This window comes from Dendropsophus ebraccatus, chromosome 3 (assembly GCF_027789765.1).
Source record: "Dendropsophus ebraccatus isolate aDenEbr1 chromosome 3, aDenEbr1.pat, whole genome shotgun sequence".
NCBI classification, from domain to species: Eukaryota; Metazoa; Chordata; class Amphibia; order Anura; family Hylidae; genus Dendropsophus; species Dendropsophus ebraccatus.
Genome location: NC_091456.1, coordinates 195,313,390 through 195,335,013, shown reverse-complemented (window position 1 = coordinate 195,335,013; position 21,624 = coordinate 195,313,390). Strand labels below are relative to the sequence as shown.

General features: G+C 50.0%; 3 protein-coding genes across 3 annotated transcripts in view; 1 reads left to right on the top strand and 2 right to left on the bottom strand.

Annotated features, from left to right (window-relative positions):
* Positions 1-21,624, top strand: part of LOC138786760 (zinc finger protein 84-like) — a 790,489-nt gene that overhangs the window by 560,617 nt on the left and 208,248 nt on the right. The gene's annotated exons all lie outside the window — the stretch shown is intronic.
* The window catches only part of LOC138786801 (oocyte zinc finger protein XlCOF22-like), a 348,549-nt gene that overhangs the window by 186,626 nt on the left and 140,299 nt on the right, over positions 1-21,624 (bottom strand). The window lies entirely within an intron of this gene.
* Positions 1-21,624, bottom strand: part of LOC138787617 (zinc finger protein 850-like) — a 105,453-nt gene that overhangs the window by 3,104 nt on the left and 80,725 nt on the right. Inside the window, exons 3-4 of the mRNA XM_069964959.1 lie at positions 17,438-17,528; positions 8,485-8,586 (exon numbers count right to left, since the gene is read on the bottom strand). Of these exons, the coding sequence (XP_069821060.1) occupies positions 8,485-8,586; positions 17,438-17,528 (193 nt within the window). The remainder of the gene's footprint in view (positions 1-8,484; positions 8,587-17,437; positions 17,529-21,624) is intronic.

The following is a 21,624-nucleotide window of genomic DNA, read 5'->3' as shown; positions in this document are numbered from 1 at the left end:
TGTATAATACTGCCACATACTGTACCCTCTGTGTATAATACTGCCACACACTGTACCCTGTGTGTATAATACTGCCACATACTGCTCCCTCTGTGTATAATACTGCCACATACTGCACCCTCTGTGTATAATACTGCCACATACTATACCCTGTGTGTATAATACCACCACACACTGTACCCTCTGTGTATAATACTGACACATACTGTACCCTCTGTGTATAATACTGCCACATACTGTACCCTGTGTGTATACTGCCATATACTGCACCCTCTGTGTATAATACTGCCACATACTATACCCTGTGTGTATAATACCGCCACTCACTGTACCCTCTGTGTATAATACTGCCACATACTGTACCCTCTGTGTATAATACCGCCACACACTGTACCCTCTGTGTATAATACCGCCACACACTGTACCCTCTGTGTATAATACTGCCACATACTGTACCCTCTGTGTATAATACTGCCACATACTGTACCCTGTGTGTATACTGCCATATACTGCACCCTCTGTGTATAATACTGCCACATACTATACCCTGTGTGTATAATAACGCCACTCACTGTACCCTCTGTGTATAATACTGCCACATACTGTACCCTCTGTGTATAATACCGCCACACACTGTACCCTCTGTGTATAATACTGCCACACACTGTACCCTCTGTGTATAATACTGCCACATACTGTACCCTCTGTGTATAATACCGCCACATACTGTACCCTCTGTGTATAATACCGCCACATACTGTCCCCTCTGTGTATAATACTGCCACATACTGTACCCTCTGTGTATATTACTGCCATATACTGTACCCTCTGTGTATAATACCGCCATACACTGTACCCTCTGTCTATAATACTGCCATACAATGTATCATAGAACATAATAGAGAGAGGAGGTGTGTATATAGTCCTGTCTATTACCTGCTGATGGGAGGGGCTGCTGATCCTCCAGCATCACATCCTTGTACTGATCCTTGTGTCCTTCTACATACTCCCACTCCTCCATGGAGAAATAGACCGCCACATCCTGACACCTTATAGGAACCTGACACACACAATGATCACACAGTCATCCCCCCCACCCCTCCAGTGGTGTTACTGTATAATGTCCCAGCATTCCCAGCAGCCACAGTCTCACCTCTCCACTCAGCAGCTCCACCATCTTGTTGGTGACTTCTAGGATCTTCTCTTCCTCCATTTCCTCATGTATCAGGGGCCCCGGGATTGGGCTCAGGGTTCTTCCCCATCCTTCACACCCAGGGGCCCCACAGCGCCCACTAGAGGACTTCTTCACTACTGTGTAATCCTGTGTATGGAGAGACACATTACTATCACTCCATCCATTCCCAGAATCCCTCACCTCTCCAGTCCTATCCATCTGTTATTCCATAGATAAGAATGATGTCATGATGACATCACTCCCAGAATCCCTCACCTCTCCAGTCCTATCCATCTGTTATTCCATAGATAAGAATGATGCATAGTTGCCATTAGTCCCTATTTTGCCAGGACTGTCCGGGATGTGACAGGGCAGTCCCGATAAATGTATATCCCGGCAAGCTCCGCCCCCAATGCAAACTATAAGCCTAAGTAAGAAGTAAAGTCCAGCTGTCAATATTGGCTGGAGTCTGTATATTCCGCCTGCAGCCACTAGATGTCGCTCTCTCCTCTCAGCTACAGGTCCTGGAAGAGCCTGAAGGAAATGAAGATGTCCGTGTGCTGCAGGGAGCAGGTAATGGTGAGGAGCCCACATGAGGGGGATGATGCTGAAGGAGATCAAGCTCAAGTCACCACCCAGTCTGCCCCAGTCACCACCCAGTCTGCTCCAGTCACCACCCAGTCTGCTCCAGTCACCTCCCCTCCAGTCTGCCCCAGTCACCATCCAGTCTGCCCCAGTCACCATCCAGTCTGCCCCAGTCACCACCCAGTCTGCCCCAGTCACCCCCCAGTCTGCCCCAGTCACCCCCCAGTCTGCCCCAGTCACCATCCAGTCTGCCCCAGTCACCACCCAGTCTGCCCCAGTCACCCCCCAGTCTGCCCCAGTCACCCCCAGTCTGCCCCAGTCACCCCCCAGTCTGCCTGAGTCACCCCCAGTCTGCTCCAGTCACTCCCAGTCTGCTCCAGTCACTCCCAGTCTTCTCCAGTCACCCCCAGTCTGCTCCAGTCACCCTCCAGTCACCCCCCAGTCTGCTCCAGTCACTCCCAGTCTTCTCCAGTCACTCCCAGTCTGCTCCAGTCACCCTCCAGTCACTCCCAGTCTGCTCCAGTCACTCCCAGTCTTCTCCAGTCACCTCCCCCCCAGTCTGCTCCAGTCACCCCCCAGTCTGTTCCAGTCACCCCCCAGTCTGTTCCAGTCACCGCCCCAGTCTATTCCAGTCACCCCCCAGTCTGCTCCAGTCACCCCCCAGTCTGCTCCAGTCACCCCCCAGTCTGCTCCAGTCACCCCCAGTGACCCCCCCCAGTCTTCTCCAGTCACCCCCCAGTCGGCTCCAGTCACCCCCCAGTCGGCTCCAGTCACCCCCCAGTCTGCCCCAGTCACCCCCCAGTCTGCTCCAGTCACCCCCCAGTCTGCTCCAGTCACCCCCCAGTCTGCTCCAGTCACCCCCAGTGACCCCCCCAGTCACCCCCAGTGACCCCCCCCCAGTCTTCTCCAGTCACCCCCCAGTCTGCTCCAGTCACCCCCCAGTCGGCTCCAGTCACCCCCCAGTCTGCTCCAGTCACCCCCCAGTCTTCTCCAGTCACCCCCCAGTCTGCTCCAGTCACCCCCAGTCTGCTCCAGTCACCCCCCAGTCTGCTCCAGTCACCCCCAGTCTGCCCCAGTCACTCCCAGTCTTCTCCAGTCACCCCCCAATCTGCTCCAGTCACCCCCCAGTCTGCTCCAGTCACCCCCCAGTCTGCTCCAGTCACCCCCCAGTCTGCTCCAGTCACCCCCCAGTCTGCCCCAGTCACCCCCCAGTCTTCTCTAGTCACCCCCCAGTCTTCTCTAGTCACCCCCCAGTCTTCTCCAGTCACCCCCCAGTCTGCTCCAGTCACCCCCCAGTCTGCTCCAGTCACCCCCCAGTCTGCTCCAGTCACCCCCAGTGACCCCCCCCCAGTCACCCCCAGTGACCCCCCCCAGTCTTCTCCAGTCACCCCCCAGTCTGCCCCAGTCACCCCCCAGTCTGCCCCAGTCACCCCCCAGTCTTCTCTAGTCACCCCCCAGTCTTCTCTAGTCACCCCCCAGTCTTCTCTAGTCACCCCCCAGTCTGCTCCAGTCACCCCCCAGTCTGCTCCAGTCACCCCCCCAGTCTGCTCCAGTCACCCCCCAGTCTGCTCCAGTCACCCCCAGTCTGCCCCAGTCACTCCCAGTCTTCTCCAGTCACCTCCCCCCCAGTCTGCTCCAGTCACCCTTAGTCTGCTCCAGTCACCCCCAGTGACCCCCCCCAGTCTTCTCCAGTCACCCCCCAGTCTGCCCCAGTCACCGTCCAGTCTGCCCCAGTCACCGTCCAGTCTGCCCCACCTACCCCCAGTCTGTGGTGTGGTACTACCGGTCACGCACTGAGGTGGTAGCGGTGACGCCACCTCTATGGTGGTTGGTAGTATAGCTCAGCCGGTGATGGAGATGTGACGCCAGTGCTGGTTCAGCACACAGGTGTGATGGTATACCTGCTTTTAGTTGTGGCTGGCTGTACTAGTCCCCGGTGGTCAGTGACCTGCCGGGTTGTGATGGGTCCCTTGGGCTCTTGTCACAGTGGCAATACAGTATACACTGGTAATAGACAACGTCTTTGGTACAGACTGGTGTCCACTGGATCTGTGCTGGGAGATACTTTAAGTGCTGAGGTAGAATAGCGGTGTTTGTTTAGCTTAGTGTTGAGCAGAGAAGAGGGGTTTTTCGTGAGAGCCCCAACCCAGGGTAGTAGTGTGCTCTGCTGAACCTTGAGAGAACAATAATTAAGAGAAGTATACTTGTGCCCGTGTTTCACTAACCACCTTCTGCCCTGCAGTGTCGGGGGACCCGTCTTATCAAGGTGACACAAGCCCCATACTAGGTTGCCTGGGTGAAGCTAAGTGTCTGAGGGTGTCCTGGTTTTACCTGCGCTGCGCGATAGAGAACGTAGACTTTTGTTAAAGGGAATGTACCATCAGGCCCGGGCTGAAGCACTGGAGGCAGGCAGACCCACCCCCAGTGGAAGGAAACCCCCGCCCTCTATAAAGTGGCTCCATTAGAATCAATAGAGCCGCATTATAGAGGGGTGGCGGTTTCCTCCCACTGGGGGTGGGTCTGCCTGCCTCCAGTGCTTCAGCCCGGGCCTGATGGTACATTCCCTTTAAGGTAGCTTTGCTCTATCCGGGTCAGTTCCTCTGTCCTAGGACGCTGCCCTGCACTGTTTAGAGAGGTTCACAGCGTGGGCTGGGGTGATCTCTGACTTGTCCTTTTGGGGTATAACACATAGTATCACATCTCTATTCTCTATTTGTACTTTTAGAAGTGCAAGCAGTAGAGCAGTATTGGAAGTAGTAGTAGAGCAGTATTAGGAGTAGTATTGGGGGCGGACCTTCAGGTGCGGGCTGCAGTGACGCTCACTGCATGGGAATCTGGCAGCCTGCATCAGGGGGTCATGCTGGGACCTGTAGTCCTCCTGTATATCTGGCAGCCTGCATCAGGGGGTCATGCTGGGACCTGTAGTCCTCCTGTATATCTGGCAGCCTGCATCAGGGGGTCATGCTGGGACCTGTAGTCCTCCTGTATATCTGACAGCCTGCATCAGGGGGTCATGCTGGGACCTGTGGTCCTCCTGTTTATCTGGCAGCCTGCATCAGGGGGTCATGCTGGGACCTGTCGTCCTCCTGTATATCTGGCAGCCTGCATCAGGGGGTCATGCTGGGACCTGTAGTCCTCCTGTATATCTGGCAGCCTGCATCAGGGGGTCATGCTGGGACCTGTAGTCCTCCTGTATATCAGGCAGCCTGCATTAGGGGGTCATGCTGGGACCTGTAGTCCTCCTGTATATCTGGCATCCTGCATCAGGGGGTCATGCTGGGACCTGTAGTCCTCCTGTATATCAGGCAGCCTGTATTAGGGGGTCATGCTGGGACCTGTAGTCCTCCTGTATATCTGGCAGCCTGCATCAGGGGGTCATGCTGGGACCTGTAGTCCCCCTCCTGTATATCTGGCAGCCTGCATCAGTGGGGTCATGCTGAGACCTGTAGTCCCCCTCCTGTATATCTGGCAGCCTGCCTCAGGGGGTCATGCTGGGACCTGTGGTCCTCCTGTATATCTGGCAGCCTGCATCAGGGGGTCATGCTGGGACCTGTGGTCCTCCTGTATATCTGGCAGCCTGCCTCAGGGGGTCATGCTGGGACCTGTAGTCCACCTGTATATCTCGCAGCCTGCCTCAGGGGGTCATGCTGGGACCTGTAGTCCTCCTGTATATCTGGCAGCCTGCCTCAGGGGGTCATGCTGGGACCTGTAGTCCTCCTGTATATCTGGCAGCCTGCATCAGTGGGGTCATGCTGGGCGGCGGACCTCCGGGGGCGGGTGGCGGACAGGAGGCGGAGCTCTGGGGGCGGATCTCCGGGTGTGGGCGGGAGGTGTGTCTCTGGGGGCTGACCTCCGGGTGCGATCTGGGGGCGGAGCTTCAGGTGCGGGCTGGGGGCGGAGCTCCTGGAGCGGGTGGCTGACCTCTGGGTGCGATTGAGTATGTAGGTAGGCCAGGGGCGGGCGGCTTTGTGCGGTCCTACTCTAACCTGCAGGTGGAGCAGCTCCCCCTGCAGGTCGGAGGGCATTTTTTCCCTTTTCTTTGAAAATCGAATTTACAATTTTCAAAGGAATTGAAATCGATTCTCAAAATGTAGGTGAATTAATCAAATTAATTTGATTAATCGCCCAGCCCTACCGTATAGTTATACAAGCTTATACATAACATGCTGACATCTGGTGGCGGAACTCATAAGTATCTTCACCACCACCCTGGCGCAGCACGGTGGGTGAATTTACAGTGTGAGCCTTATTGGGGACAGGGAGAAATAATTCGCTAAACTATGTAAAGTGCTGCGGAATCTTTGTGCGCTATACAAAATATAAGCATTATTATTATTACAAGGCTTTTGCGACAGGTGCCATACAAGGAACACCCATGGTGGGACTCCACAAGTCTGCTCCAGTTACCCCCAGTCTGCTGCAATCACCCCCAGTCTGCCCCAGCTACCAAGGTTTCATAGGGGCCACATGCAGTTGTTTGCTATTGGGGCCCATGAATCTTAGCTATACCCCTGCCCCTCATCTGTTCTTGTACTACTACACCCCTCATCTGTTCTTGTACTACTACACCCCTCATCTGTTCTTGTACTACTACACCCCTCGTCTGTTCTTGTACTACTACACCCCTCATCTGTTCTTGTACTACTACACCCCTCATCTGTTCTTGTACTACTACTACACCCCTCGTCTGTTCTTGTACTACTACACCCCTCATCTGTTCTTGTACTACTACTACACCCCTCATCTGTTCTTGTACTACTACACCCCTCGTCTGTTCTTGTACTACTACACCCCTCATCTGTTCTTGTACTACTACACCCCTCGTCTGTTCTTGTACTACTACACCCCTCATCTGTTCTTGTACTACTACTACACCCCTCATCTGTTCTTGTACTACTACACCCCTCATCTGTTCTTGTACTACTACACCCCTCATCTGTTCTTGTACTATTACACCCCTCATCTGTTCTTGTACTACTACTACACCCCTCGTCTGTTCTTGTACTACTACACCCCTCATCTGTTCTTGTACTACTACTACACCCCTCATCTGTTCTTGTACTACTACACCCCTCATCTGTTCTTGTACTACTACACCCCTCATCTGTTCTTGTACTATTACACCCCTCATCTGTTCTTGTACTACTACTACACCCCTCATCTGTTCTTGTACTACTACTACACCCCTCATCTGTTCTTGTACTACTACACCCCTCATCTGTTCTTGTACTACTATTACACCCCTCATCTGTTCTTGTACTACTACTACACCCCTCATCTATACCTGTACTATTACTACACTCTTCATCTGTACCTGTACTACTACTACATTGCTCATCTATTCCTGTACTACTACTACACCCCTCATCTGTACCTGTACTACTACTACACCGGTCATCTATTTCTGTACTACTACTACACCCCTCATCTGTACCTGTATTACTACTACACCCCTCATCCTCTTGTATTGTTCTGACTGTGAGGGTGGGTTCACACTACGGAATTCTCGCGGATAAACTCTGCAAAATTCCGTCGGCTCCATAGACACCATTCTATGGGGCGGCGTATTTCGCTATCTGCCGAAAGAAGTGACATGTCGGCCCATAGAATGGTGTCTATGGAGCCGGCGGAAGTGTCCCTGAAAATGTTTTTTAAATGTTGGCAACTATGAGCATCACTCCCAGAATCCCTCACCTCCCCAGTCCTATCCATCTGTTATTCCATAGATAAGAATGATGTCATGATGACATCACTCCCAGAATCCCTCACCTCCCCAGTCCTATCCAACTGTTATTCCATAGATAAGAATGATGTCATGATGACATCACTCCCAGAATCCCTCACCTCCCCAGTCCTATCCATCTGTTATTCCATAGATAAGAATGATGTCATGATGACATCACTCCCAGAATCCCTCACCTCTCCAGTCCTATCCATCTGTTATTCCATAGATAAGAATGATGTCATGATGACATCACTCCCAGAATCCCTCACCTCTCCAGTCCTATCCATCTGTTATTCCATAGATAATGATGTCATGATGACATCACTCCCAGAATCCCTCACCTCTCCAGTCCTATCCATCTGTTATTCCATAGATAAGAATGATGTCATGATGACATCACTCCCAGAATCCCTCACCTCTCCAGTCCTATCCATCTGTTATTCCATAGATAAGAATGATGTCATGATGACATCACTCCCAGAATCCCTCACCTCCCCAGTCCTATCCATCTGTTATTCCATAGATAAGAATGATGTCATGATGACATCACTCCCAGAATCCCTCACCTCTCCAGTCCTATCCATCTGTTATTCCATAGATAAGAATGAGGTCATGATGACATCACTCCCAGAATCCCTCACCTCCCCAGTCCTATCCTTCTGTTATTCCATAGATAAGAATGATGTCATGATGACATCACTCCCAGAATCCCTCACCTCTCCAGTCCTATCCATCTGTTATTCCATAGATAAGAATGATGTCATGATGACATCACTCCCAGAATCCCTCACCTCTCCAGTCCTATCCATCTGTTATTCCATAGATAAGAATGATGTCATGATGACATCACTCCCAGAATCCCTCACCTCCCCAGTCCTATCCATCTGTTATTCCATAGATAAGAATGATGTCATGATGACATCATTCCCAGAATCCCTCACCTCTCCAGTCCTATCCATCTGTTATTCCATAGATAAGAATGATGTCATGATGACATCACTCCCAGAATCCCTCACCTCTCCAGTCAGCAGCTCCATCATCTTGTTGGCGAGTTGTAGGATCTTCCGCTCATTGAATCTTTCTCCCCTCCGGCCATTTCCATCTGTTATTAGAGGAATAAGATGGATGTTATGTGTTTGATGACAATGACAGATCACTAGATTGCAGAATCAGGCTTCACCTTTACCAGTTGTCTTTCCTGGGTCCTAACAATGGCAAATACTACTCTGATACCCCCAGGACTTATTTTAGGGCAGAACAGTGGAAACAATCATCGGTCTCACAGAAAAGTAATACAAGCGCCCACCGAATGTCAGGAGCAAATAGCAACTCACCATCAGTCATTAGCCGATGATAAAGTAATCCTGCTGGGAGTTGTAGTCCTGTCTGATGGCTCAGATATAGTACAAACAGCAAAGACAGAACAAGACAACAGAGACTGAAAGAGACGTCTGACTATAACAATGCAGTGTCCCAGAACATGCAGACTACTACTCCTATTATGGCCATTTCTATTGCTGTGTCAATGCCTGTTCTGGTAAGTGTTTGCACTGCAACTGCTGCTGGTTTTCCCCTAGTATTCTCTAGCAATGTGCATTCTCATGTGTATTCTCATGTATTCCTGTGTATTATTGCATTGTACAGTGGTATGCAAGGCTGTTGATCACGTGACCTGTAACCATGGTTCCTCCAATGGCCGACTAGCTCTGGCCAGGAGCAACCATGTGACCTCCCACTTCCTGCTGACAAGTCAGTTCAGCCCCTGCTTTCAAGCAAGGAGGTTGTGTTGTTCTGTCCTCTCCCTCAGAAGAGTGACTGAGTCTGCTGCTGTATACAAGTCTTCGGCTGTATCTGCCTGCTCAAGTGACCGGATTCTTCTTTCTCATCTGGGTGTCATTCCGTTATCTCTCCTCATCGCTACAAGGATTCACAGCAAGTATTATTCTCAAGCTAATCCACCCAGCAACGCTATTTCTCTCATACTCCTACTCCCATCATCCGGCACGTATTCTCACAGCCTATGCAGCACCACTCCTGCCTTATTTGTCAAAGCCTGCTATATACCCGGTTGCATCCGGACAGAACTGTTGCTACTAGTTACCTCATCTATAATAAAACCGCTGTTACTGAACCCTGGCATTGGTGTCCACTAACTGGTGCCCTGACTAAGTGCAGCGAAGAATCGCATGCCCATCATCACCCGCAGATTCCACAGACCGGCCCTACAGCTGTGCTGCCCTCAGGCCTATACCGTGACAAGTATAACCCCTGCGGCTGCCCCGGTCATTGCCCGCTCATAACAACAGCACCGCGGAAGTGGCCCCCAGGGGCCAGGGCATCGCAACAAGACCGAAACCTCAGCAACTAGAACAGAGCAATACATCAGAAGAAGCAACTGCTCCGACCAACCTGAGAGCGACTGCACAGGGTCCTCCGGCATCACATCCTTGTACTGATCCTTGTGTCCTTCTACATACTCCCACTCCTCCATGGAGAAATAGACCGCCACGTCCTGACACCTTATAGGAACCTGACACACACAATGGTCACACAGTCATCCCCCCCACCCCTCCAGTGGTGTTACTGTATAATGTCCCAGCATTCCCAGCAGCCACAGTCTCACCTCTCCACTCAGCAGCTCCACCATCTTGTTGGTGACTTCTAGGATCTTCTCTTCCTCCATTTCCTCATGTATCAGGGGCCCCGGGATTGGGCTCAGGGTTCTTCCCCATCCTTCACACCCAGGGGCCCCACAGCGCCCACTAGAGGACTTCTTCACTACTGTGTAATCCTGTGTATGGAGAGACACATTACTATTACTCCATCCATTCCCAGAATCCCTCACCTCTCCAGTCCTATCCATCTGTTATTCCATAGATAAGAATGATGTCATGATGACATCACTCCCAGAATCCCTCACCTCTCCAGTCCTATCCATCTGTTATTCCATAGATAAGAATGATGTCATGATGACTCACTCCCAGAATCCCTCACCTCTCCAGTCCTATCCATCTGTTATTCCATAGATAAGAATGATGTCATGATGACATCACTCCCAGAATCCCTCACCTCCCCAGTCCTATCCATCTGTTATTCCATAGATAAGAATGATGTCATGATGACATCACTCCCAGAATCCCTCACCTCTCCAGTCCCATCCATCTGTTATTCCATAGATAAGAATGATGTCATGATGACATCACTCCCAGAATCCCTCACCTCTCCAGTCCTATCCATCTGTTATTCCATAGATAAGAATGATGTCATGATGACATCACTCCCAGAATCCCTCACCTCCCCAGTAAGCAGGAAGAGTATGTGTAGGGTGCGGGTTATTATCCTCTCGGACATCTTCTTCCTGTCTCTCTCCATCCCTGCTCGGTCGGACATGAAGCAGTGGATCCTATATTGTAGGAAGCTGAAGGGAAAGATGAGATGATGTGAGGCTGAGTTCACACTATGTTTTTGCAATCCATTTCTTTTCATCCATTTTCTGCAAAAAAAACCCGGATGCCTTTGTGTGCATCCGTTTTGCCCTGTTTTTCCATTGACTTACATTATAAAAAAAAAAAAAAGGATCAAAACGGATCAATTTTTTTGACGTACACAAAAACGTAGTCGACTTAATTTTTGTGTCCTTAAAAAAAAAACGGATCCGTTTTGATCCGTTTTTTTAAATAATAGAAGTCAATGGAAAAACAGATCAAAACGGATGGACACAAAGGCAAGGAAAAAAAAACGGATGGAAAAAACAGATTGCAAAAATGTAGTGTGAACCAAGCCTAAGGGTTCTTTACACATACAGATAAATTGCTTAAAGGGATACTGAGGCAACAGACTTTCTTTCAAATCAGTACTCATCAGCTGCTGTATGTCCTGCAGGAAGTGGTGTATTCTTTCCAGTCTGACACAGTGCTCTCTGCTGCCACCTCTGTCCATGTCAGGAACTGTCCAGAGCAGCAACAAATCCCCATAGAAAACCTCTCCTGCTCTGGACAGTTCCTGACATGGACAGAGGTGGCAGCAGAGAGCACTGTGTCAGACTGCAGAGTATACAACACTTCTTGCAAGACATACAGCAGCTGATAAGTCCTGGAAGTCTGAAGATTTGTAAATATACACATCAGAAAGAAGGAATAAAGTTCTGTCTCTTGTGACGCGTCAGCAGAAATAGAATAAAAAAACTTTGCTTAAAAGGAACCTGTCCCCCCCGTGTCGGGGTGAAGGCCGCCCGATCCCCCGCTAGAGACTCTTATACTTACACCATCTCGCCAAGTCCCGCTCCTGGAGCCGTCATTCTCTATGGGCATCGGACTCATCTCTGCAGCGAGCGTGTCGGGCTTCAGACATGGATATCTCCGTCCCGGGCCCAGGAGAGGGACTTGGCGAGAAGGGGTAAGTATAAGGGTCTCTAGCGGGGGGTCGGGCGGCCTTAACCCCGGGTTGTGGCAGGTTCCCTTTAAACCCATCCAGACCTGAAGGGGTTAATCCTCTTGCTTCCCCACAGCAGAGCTGTCTGTGTGTGATGTGTATGTAGCAGAGCTGTGTGTGATGTGTATGTAGCAGAGCTGTGTGTGATGTGTATGTAGCAGAGCTGTGTGTGATGTGTATGTAGCAGAGCTGTGTGTGTGTGATGTGTATGTAGCAGAGCTGTCTGTGTGTGATGTGTATGTAGCAGAGCTGTGTGTGATGTGTATGTAGCAGAGATGTTTGTGTGTGATGTGTATGTAGCAGAGCTGTCTGTGTGTGATGTGTATGTAGCAGAGCTGTCTGTGTGTGATGTGTATGTAGCAGAGCTATGTGTGATGTGTATGTAGCAGAGCTGTCTGTGTGTAATGTGTATGTAGCAGAGCTGTGTGTGTGATGTGTATGTAGCAGAGCTGTGTGTGATGTGTATGTAGCAGAGCTGTCTGTGTGTGATGTGTATGTAGCAGAGCTGTCTGTGTGTGTGATGTGTATGTAGCAGAGCTGTGTGTGTGATGTGTATGTAGCAGAGCTGTCTGTGTGTGATGTGTATGTAGCAGAGCTGTGTGTGATGTGTATGTAACAGAGCTGTCTGTGTGTGATGTGTATATAGCAGAGCTTTGTGTGATGTGTATGTAACAGAGCTGTCTGTGTGTGATGTGTATGTAGCAGAGCTGTGTGTGTGATGTGTATGTAGCAGAGCTGTCTGTGTGTGATGTGTATGTAGCAGAGCTGTGTGTGTGATGTGTATGTAGCAGAGCTGTGTGTGTGTGTGATGTGTATGTAGCAGAGCTGTCTGTGTGTGATGTGATGTGTGTGATGTGCATGTAGCAGAGCTGTATATATGTGTGTAATGTACATGTAGCAGAGCTGTGTGTGTGATGTGTATGTAGCAGAGCTGTGTGTGTGATGTGTATGTAGCAGAGCTGTACAGGAGCCGTGTACTTACCCGGCTCTCTAGTCGCAGTTGTTCCTGGCAGATGTGATGGGAAGCGTCCGTTCTCTGGTTACAGGGCTGATAGGGGAAGTACAGTGCTGAGTATATGTAGATTACAGTCTTTGTGTCTCTCTGCTGCCCCCTATCTTCCTGTTGGGAATTGCTGTGTAAGCTCTGCAGTCCCAGATAGCACAGAGCAGGACCATGAGCGGTGATCCCCATTACTAGTGGCCACGGCCGGACAGGGAAGGGAAATCCCGGCATTTGGGAGCGCACCGGCCCACTCACCGCGGGATGAGAAGGTCACCAGTCGTGTTGAGCGGAGATGCCGAGCTGTTGGGGTTCAACAACATTCACCGAACTGGAAGGCTCAGCAATTCCCTCCCCGATGGCTGCAGAAGTTGGATGCCGCCCTAGGAAGTCCTGGAAAACATGGAGACAGCCATAGGCCATAGGCCGCCTCCATGTTTTCCCGGATTCCCTAGGGAGGCATCCAACTTCTGCAGTCAGATATAGGAAATCTGGTGGTGGTGGTGGGCCCATGGGGTGGGGTGTGTTATAGCTTATGTGATGAGGTGGTGGGTCCATTGGGGGGCTGGTGGTGTGGTGGTCAGTATTTAGGGGGGGGGGGGGCTCGGTCAAGCCAGTGGGGATACAATGTATGTTGGTGACCAGCACTACGCTTATTCAGCATCCCTGGCTTTATCGGACAGTTGAAGAGGATGTACCATCAGGTACATCCTCTTGAATTTGACCCAGGGATACAATGGTGCCATACACGGGAACCGGGCCGCGGTTCGAAAAACGGACTGCGGCACCGGCTTCCTAATGACGGCACTGTTCTATCCCTGGCACTGTTCTATCAAATTCAAGAGGATGTACCTGATGGGACATCTTCTTTAAGTGGTGGGTGGTGGTTGGTGTAGGGGTGGGGGGAAGACGCAGCTGTCATGGCCTGAGCAGCAGGGACAGGTGGTAGAGTGGATATCAGATAACACTTCCAGTCACTTCTCCCCCCTCATCCACACAGTCTTCTCACTAGCCAAGGGTCTCTGACCCCCCCTCTTACTGTAACCCCCTTTGGGGTGACCTCTGTGGGCTGGGTGTGTGGTAATGTAGCTCTCACCTCACCCCAAATCTTGGTCGCAGCTCTTGGGGTACGCAGTAATGGTTAATGTTATTGCCAGGGATTGATTTGGGGAAACCCCTGCCCCGCTTACCTACACACTCACTCCAGAGGAGGAGGAAGAGGAGGACAGATTTATTAGGGGAAATGGAGACGACAGGGACATATTGTCTGGGTAAGGTAATAAACAGGAGGTGAACAGATGGCAACTCAGCATAAGGGGAACCGTAGTGGTGAAACAGCAGTAATAGTAATATACAGTAGTAATAGTAATATACAGTAGTAATAGTAATATACAGTAGTAATAGTACATTATACAGCAGTAATAGTAATATACAGTAGTAATATATACAGTAGTAATAGTACATTATACAGTAGTAATAGTAATATACAGTAGTAACAGTAATATACAGTAGTAATAGTAATATACAGTAGTAATAGTACATTATACAGTAGTAATAGTAATATACTGTAGTATAAACCAAACCCCCACCCCATTAGTCTGTCAGTTACTTGGTGGATGTGGTGGGGCACTTACTGTCTATGACTCCAGCAGGGGGGATGACTCCAGGAGTCGGTGCTGGCTGTGGGGTCACCGGCAGAATCCTCCGGACACCAGGGCCCTGCTGCTCTGTGCAGATGATACAGCTGCTGGTCTCTCTGTCTCTTCTCACTGCAGGATGGGGGTCTCTTTCTCCTGTCTGCCTGTATGTAGGATGTACTTGTTGCAGAGGGTATGCCACTGTCTCTTTAGACCATGCTGCTCTCTCCAAGATGTCTCCGGGCTCTTCTCCTTCTCCAGCCTCCCCCCCACCAGTCCCTCCTCAGCCCGGCCCCTCTCCCCAGTGCTCCATGTCCCATAGGCTGAGGGAACAGAAAGGATCTAGTGTCCCCTCAGAACCAGTGTCTGAAGCTGTGAATCCCCGTCCATAGCTAAGATCAGGGCCGGCTCTAAGTTTTTGTGGGCCCTTGGTCGAGAGAGCCTCAGCGGGCCCCTTTGTATAGCACACCTCGGGGCACACCTAGCACACCTCGGGGCACAACTACCAAATAAAGTTTGACAAAATACCGAAATAAAAAAACGTAATTCAGTAACTCACAGGTGACGTCTTCTTTGATCTGAGGCGATCACTCTCCATTTCCTCTCCATCTGGCCCAGACCACCATGATGATTTCTTCAAGCTACAATTTTTCTCTTCAGAACCTGTCAGACAAACATCTAAGGGTGGTATTACACGGGCCGATAATACCTGTAAACGAGCAGCAATCTGCTAGATGGTTGCTCGTTTACTGGGCCTATTACACGGCCCGATAATCGTTTGACAAGAGCTGCAAGGACATCGTTACCGATGTCCTTGCAGCCCTTGCTAAACTGGCATACATTACCCGCCGCCGCGGCCTGTGATTGGCTGAGCGGCCTACCAGCTGACAGGCCTCTGTGAAGCTAGAGCGTGTGCGGGACCCCGGGAGAAGCGGACGGCAGGAGCAGCCCTGGAACGTGGATGGGTAATGTATATCGTTAGTCGCCGGCCTAGCACCGCTATTACACGCAGCGGTGCGCGGTCGGCGCCCGACGAAAATAGGGTCTAACCTATATCAACGATCAGCCGATGATCGTTGTCATCGGCTGATCGTTGCATTTATTACACGGAGCGATAATCGGCCAAATCGGGCCAATTCGGCGGATTATCGTTCCGTGTAATAGTACCCTTAGGCTCTGCACATTTCCAGCAACTTCCTTCCCTTTTCCCACCCATAGGCTTTCATACAGTAGTAACTCCACTGTTTGGTGTCATGTGCAGTAAAGTAAGGACGTATGTGGGTGCCGTATGTAGGATCCCATGCTGTGCCTTCCATATAGTAATAATGTCCCCGTGCTGTGCCCCCCATATAGTAATAATGTCCCCATGCTGTGCCCCCCATATAGTAATAATGTCCCCATGCTGTGCCCCCCATATAGTAATAATGTCTCCATGCTGTGCCCCCATATAGTAATAATGTCCCCATGCTGTGCCCCCATATAGTAATAAAGTCCCCATGCTGTGCCCCCCATATAGTAATAATGTCCCCATGCTGTCTCCCCCATATAGTAATAATGTCCCCATGCTGTCTCCCCCATATAGTAATAATGTCCCCATGCTGTGCCCTCTATATAGTAATAATGCCCTCTGTCCCCATAGTAATGCCCTCTGCCATGCCCCCATAGTAATGCCCCCTGCTCTGCCCCTATAGTAATGTGCCCTGCTCTGCCCCCTTAGTAATGTCCCCTGCCCCCATAGTAATGTCCCCTGCTCTGCCCCCATAGTAATGTTCCCTGCTCTGTCCCCCACTGAACTGAATACTTGCTGTTGAGTAGATTGATGATGAGGAGAAGAGTAGTGACTGAAGAACGACACCCAGATCTTTGTTAGAGATGAGAATCCTGGAGAATCTTGAGAATAAGGAAACAGGTCCCGACTGGACCGGAGCACTTCTGGTCAGCACTGGAACGGATACCACGGAGTTGCGGCCTTGCATCACAGGAGCAGCAGCAAAACACACCCTTCCCTCTTGAAGGTAGAGGGAAGACTGAGGTGGACAGGAAGTGATATAGCATCCCCAGCCAAAGCTCGATGGTTATTGGGGTTACTATGGCAGCCGGGGAAAAGTCACGTGACACCAAGCCATTGCATCATCACACCATTAAACACTAATAAATAAATGTGCATAAATGAAATATTAGACCTGAATACTGAGGGGGGTGACATAATATAACCAGTTTGCAGTGGGACCACTTTTCCACAACAGAAATAATTATAATAAAGGTGCAGACATACAGTTACGGACAAATACTCTGTTCTGGGACACTGCAGTAATGTCCTCTGCTCTGCCCCCCATAGTAATGCCCCTGCTCTGCCCCCCATAGTAATGTCCCCTGCTCTGTGCCCATAGTAATGTCCCCTGCTCTGCTCCCATAGTAATGTCCCCTGCTCTGCCCCCATAGTAATGTCCCCTGCTCTGTCCCATAGTAATGTCCCCTGCTCTGCCGCCATAGTAATGTCCCCTGCTCTGCCCCTACAGTAATGTCTCCTGCTCTGCCCCAATAGTAATGTCCCCTGCTCTGCCCCCATAGTAATGTCCCCTGCTCTGTCCCATAGTAATGTCCCCTGCTCTGTGCCCATAGTAATGTCCCCTACTCTGCCCCCATAGTAATGTCCCCTGCTCTGCCCCCATAGTAATGTCCCCTGCTCTGCCCCCATAGTAATGTCCCCTGCTCTGTGCCCATAGTAATGCCCCCTGCTCTGCCCCCATAGTAATGCCCCCTGCTCTGTGCCCATAGAAATGCCCCCTGCTCTGCCCCAATAGTAATGTCCCCTGCCCCCATAGAAATGCTCCCTGCTCTCCGTCAACACAAAAAAAACCCCAAATAAATATAATAATACTCACCTAATCCGGCCGGGGGATGGGTCCTCTTCTCCCTCCTGTGCGCCACGGGGATGGATCCTCCAGCAGGCGCGATGATGTCATCGCTCTGCGCCTGCTGGGAGATCACATCCACGCAGCAATGCGGAGGGAGGCCCAGCCCAGGACGCCATACAGGTAGCGTCCCTTCCCACCCTGGACTCTGGGTCGGCAGCACCCCCCAGGTGTCAGCAATGCCGAAACAGAGTCCAGGGGGTAATGTGATGCGGCGGACGTTTAGTGAGCCGCTGGCTCAGTTACCCCTAGCAACCAATCAGATTTCACCTTTCCTTTTCCAAAGACTCTGTGAGTAATGAGAGGTGGAATCTGATTGGTTGCTAGGGGCAACTGAGCCTGTTTCACTTTACACCATGTTTGATAAATCTCGACCCTTGGTGTGTAGTGATGCCCAAACACTGGAGAATCCGCCATCTTTGGTGGTGTGGAACGGCAACCTGCATGTGAAACCATGAGCGATGATGATGATGATGATGATGATGAGACACAGTGTCCGCCGTGGAAAATGAGCTGCTCAATCATTTAAAAAAACTCAATTCAAACGTAAATGTCTGGGCCCTTTTCTTTATTATGGTGGTTCAGCGATTTCTGAGACGTACCCAGGTTTTACCTCCAGGACTATATAGAGGGCTCACCTCATTCACAGGCCTCAAATACAATTCCTTTATGGTTTCCATAAGCCCCACACCCCTATATGTGTAGGACGTGTCTGACCACATCACATACACACAATGATAGTTAGCGGTGGGTGCTGTGTGATGTCCCCCTGCCTAGGCCTCTGCGGTTGTCATAGACAATGTGATATAAAGGGGGGCAGGAAAATGTTTCTCTTGCTTACAATTTGGCTTCTGTCCATGATAATGTAGAGGAGAGAAGGATTCCTGGTGTATTTTCCACTTTGCATAGAGGTTATGTGGTGTCCCACTAGGGGTGTTGCAGTTATATACAAGTCTGTACTTATTGTATTCTTATTGTGATGAAAGTAGTACCAAAGTTCACCACTAGATGTCACCATATTATGTATACGTATATGGGAGCTGCACAGCTGAAGGATTGCAAAGGGTTATTGTTTTTGTGTGTGACCAGAATCTGTAGTCTGGTCTGACTGGGGTTACTGACTGCTGCTTCCTTGGCAGACTTTGGGGGAGATTTATCAAACATGGTGTAAAGTGAAACTGGCTCAGTCGCCCCTAGCAACCAATCAGATTCCTCGTTTCATTCCTCACAGACTCTTTGGAAAATAAAAGGTGAAATGTGATTGGCTGTTAGGGGCAACTGAGCCAATTCAACTTTACACCAGTTTGATAAATCTCCCCTTATGTCTTCTTTTCCCTTTCCTTCTGGGCAGCGTCGGCTTCTGTGCCTTTTGTGGCTGCCAGAAGAGCTTCCATCCCAGTATGGGTTCTCCATCCCAATATGGCCGCCTTAACCCCTTCCCGTAGGTAAGCTGTCAGTCCCTGAAGGAAAAAATTCACAAGCAGCCTTAAAGGACAAGTGCCATGAAAAACTTTTTCCCAGTAATTGAAGCACATTACAAAGTTATATAACTGTGTAATATGCTTCAATCACCTATCTGCCTCCCTTCCCTGTCTTTTCCCCCCTCCACCCCCCACCAGGAAGTGTCCTAACTCACACAGACCTAATGACTGTTGTCACCAAGCTCTTCTCTCAGCTCCTTCTCCTGTTACACTAGCCTCCCCCCTCCCCTGCCTTCTCAGGTGACTCAGCTTGCTCAGCTCCCATTGGCTGAACAACTGCAAGCCATCACTTGGACTGGGGAGGGGGGGGGGCTGCTGTAACAGGACTTAGAGCAGCCCTCCTGCTGATGACTCATCCTCACAAGATGGAGCTGTCTGGTGAAGGTGACAACAGTCATTAGGTCTGTGTGAGTTTCTTACACTTCCTGGTGGAGGGGGGGGGGGAGACAGGGAAGGGAGGCAGATAGGTGATTGAAGCATATTACACAGTTATATAACTTTGTAATGTGCTTCAATTACTGGGAAAAATGTTTTCATGACACTTGTCCTTTAACGAGGCTCCATCATTAGTTCAGTACCTGTAGAATCTGCTTGGGTTTTGGGGTGCCGTATTAATTGACTAAGGACAACTAGATCTTTAAGGGGTTTATTACAAAGAGGAAAACATAAATATCTACAAAGGGGAGACTAACTAAGGGATAGGAATATAAGGGAAGGGAGAGGGTGGCAGGAAGGGATGGTGGGAGATAGGAAGTGCCTAACTATTCATCGGTGTGCAACCTTATATACCAGTCACACATACACATAGCCCACACATTGCCCCTCCCTGGAACACCTTCAAATACTGTCTCAGCCAATCATCACAGTTCCTTTATGGTTTAAAGACAATAAACATGTTCCTCTAGGTGGCGTCCTTTGGGTAAAGTAAGGTCTTTGTCCTTTGGATGACTCTTTTGGGCGTGTTATGCCCATCCACAGGCGACACTGATAAGGAGGCAGAGGCTGGTTTATGGCTTCACGACAGCAGGAAAGCTCTCCTGCTGTTTGCCTTCAGTGTTTTCACTTAGATGCAAGGCTTGTCCCGCATTGTCCAGCATTTATGACTCTCCATTTCATTGTCTTTGGAAGGACCTTCATTTAAATAGGCTCAGTCCATTCATTTATCTTCTTTTTGCCCTCTGCCACCTGAGACCATGAAACTGTATCATATTTATACAGGCTGTGGTCCATGTTGGTTCCAAGAGTACCCCAGGTCATTATAAGCTGCCCACATCCTCCCTCCAATGTTCTCTACTGTCTCTCTATCTTCTAGTACAACATCGGGGAGGGAGGCAGACCTGGTACTCTGCTTCTCCTTACACCAGTCCTCTAACATCCCAGTGTAGGGCACACCAGACTCTACTGTACTGGATAACATGGTGATGTCACTTCCTGGATAAACTGGTGATGTCACTTTCTGGATAACATGGTGATGTCACTTCCTGGATAAACTGGTGATGTCACTTCCTGGATAAACTGGCGATGTCACTTGCTGGATAACATGATGATGTCACGACCCGAATCCCAGAGCTGTGTGGGCATCACCAGTTTATCCAGGAAGTGACATGACCATGTTATCCAGGAAGTGACATTGCCAGTTTATCCAGGAAGTGACATCACCATGTTATCCAGGAAGTGACATCACCATGTTATCCAGGAAGTGACATCACCATAATATCCAGGAAGTGACATCACCATGTTACCCAGGAAGTGACATCACCGTGTTATCCAGGAAGTGAAGCCTTGATGCAGTAATAAGTGCAGGGAAGAAAGCTCTTTATAAGCATTTCCCTAATAACTGTATATTGAGGATTTGTATAACTTTTGGGGGGTAATACAATACTTTGATTAAAAATTTTCGACGGATTTCTCCTTTAACATTTGGAAGGTGCCATCTGCTTTTCCCTGTATCCATCTTCTATCTTTAGGGTTATATTCCCAATCACCTTCTCTCTCCATCTGTTTGGCTACAAGTTCCCAGGCTGAGGCCATGCTCTCCCATCCATTGTCCTCTATAACTCCCCCTTGCTGGACTCTAACCCGATCCCAGGTTTGGGGGTTGGGGGCATCTTCTCCTGACATTCCCAGAGTTTCCAACATCTTTCTACACCCTGTAACCTTATCCTCTCCTACACGCTGACATCCCATCTGTTTGGAGGTCCATCCCAATGACTTCCTTACTTCCCTTCCCCGTCTCCTCTGCACCTTACCCATCTCCACCCGGCTCCTCTATTTCTCCTCCCGTCGTAGTAGTCCTCTAGCGTCCTCTACCACTCCGGGGGTCAGTGCTGTTAGGACCTTCCTCTAGGGATCAAGGATACTCCAGACACCCCTGCCCCCCTCCTGGTTCTGATAAACTCTATAACAGATCCAGAGGGAGAATAACAAATACTATAAGGACGGTGCAGAGTTCTCCCGGTAGGAGAAGGAGTCCCTCATACGATCAGCTGGCCCAGGTATAATTATATTGCAGGGTTCTTCCTAAACAAATGGCGTGGCATGCGCTCTTACTCAGTCTATAACATGCGCCTCACCAGACCCAGAGGAAACCCAAGCGGAAGGCACCGAGCAGTGTAAGAAGCTGAAGCTACCGTGCCAGCACTGTTATCACACGAGGTCTGTGCGCTCCTTCTCGGG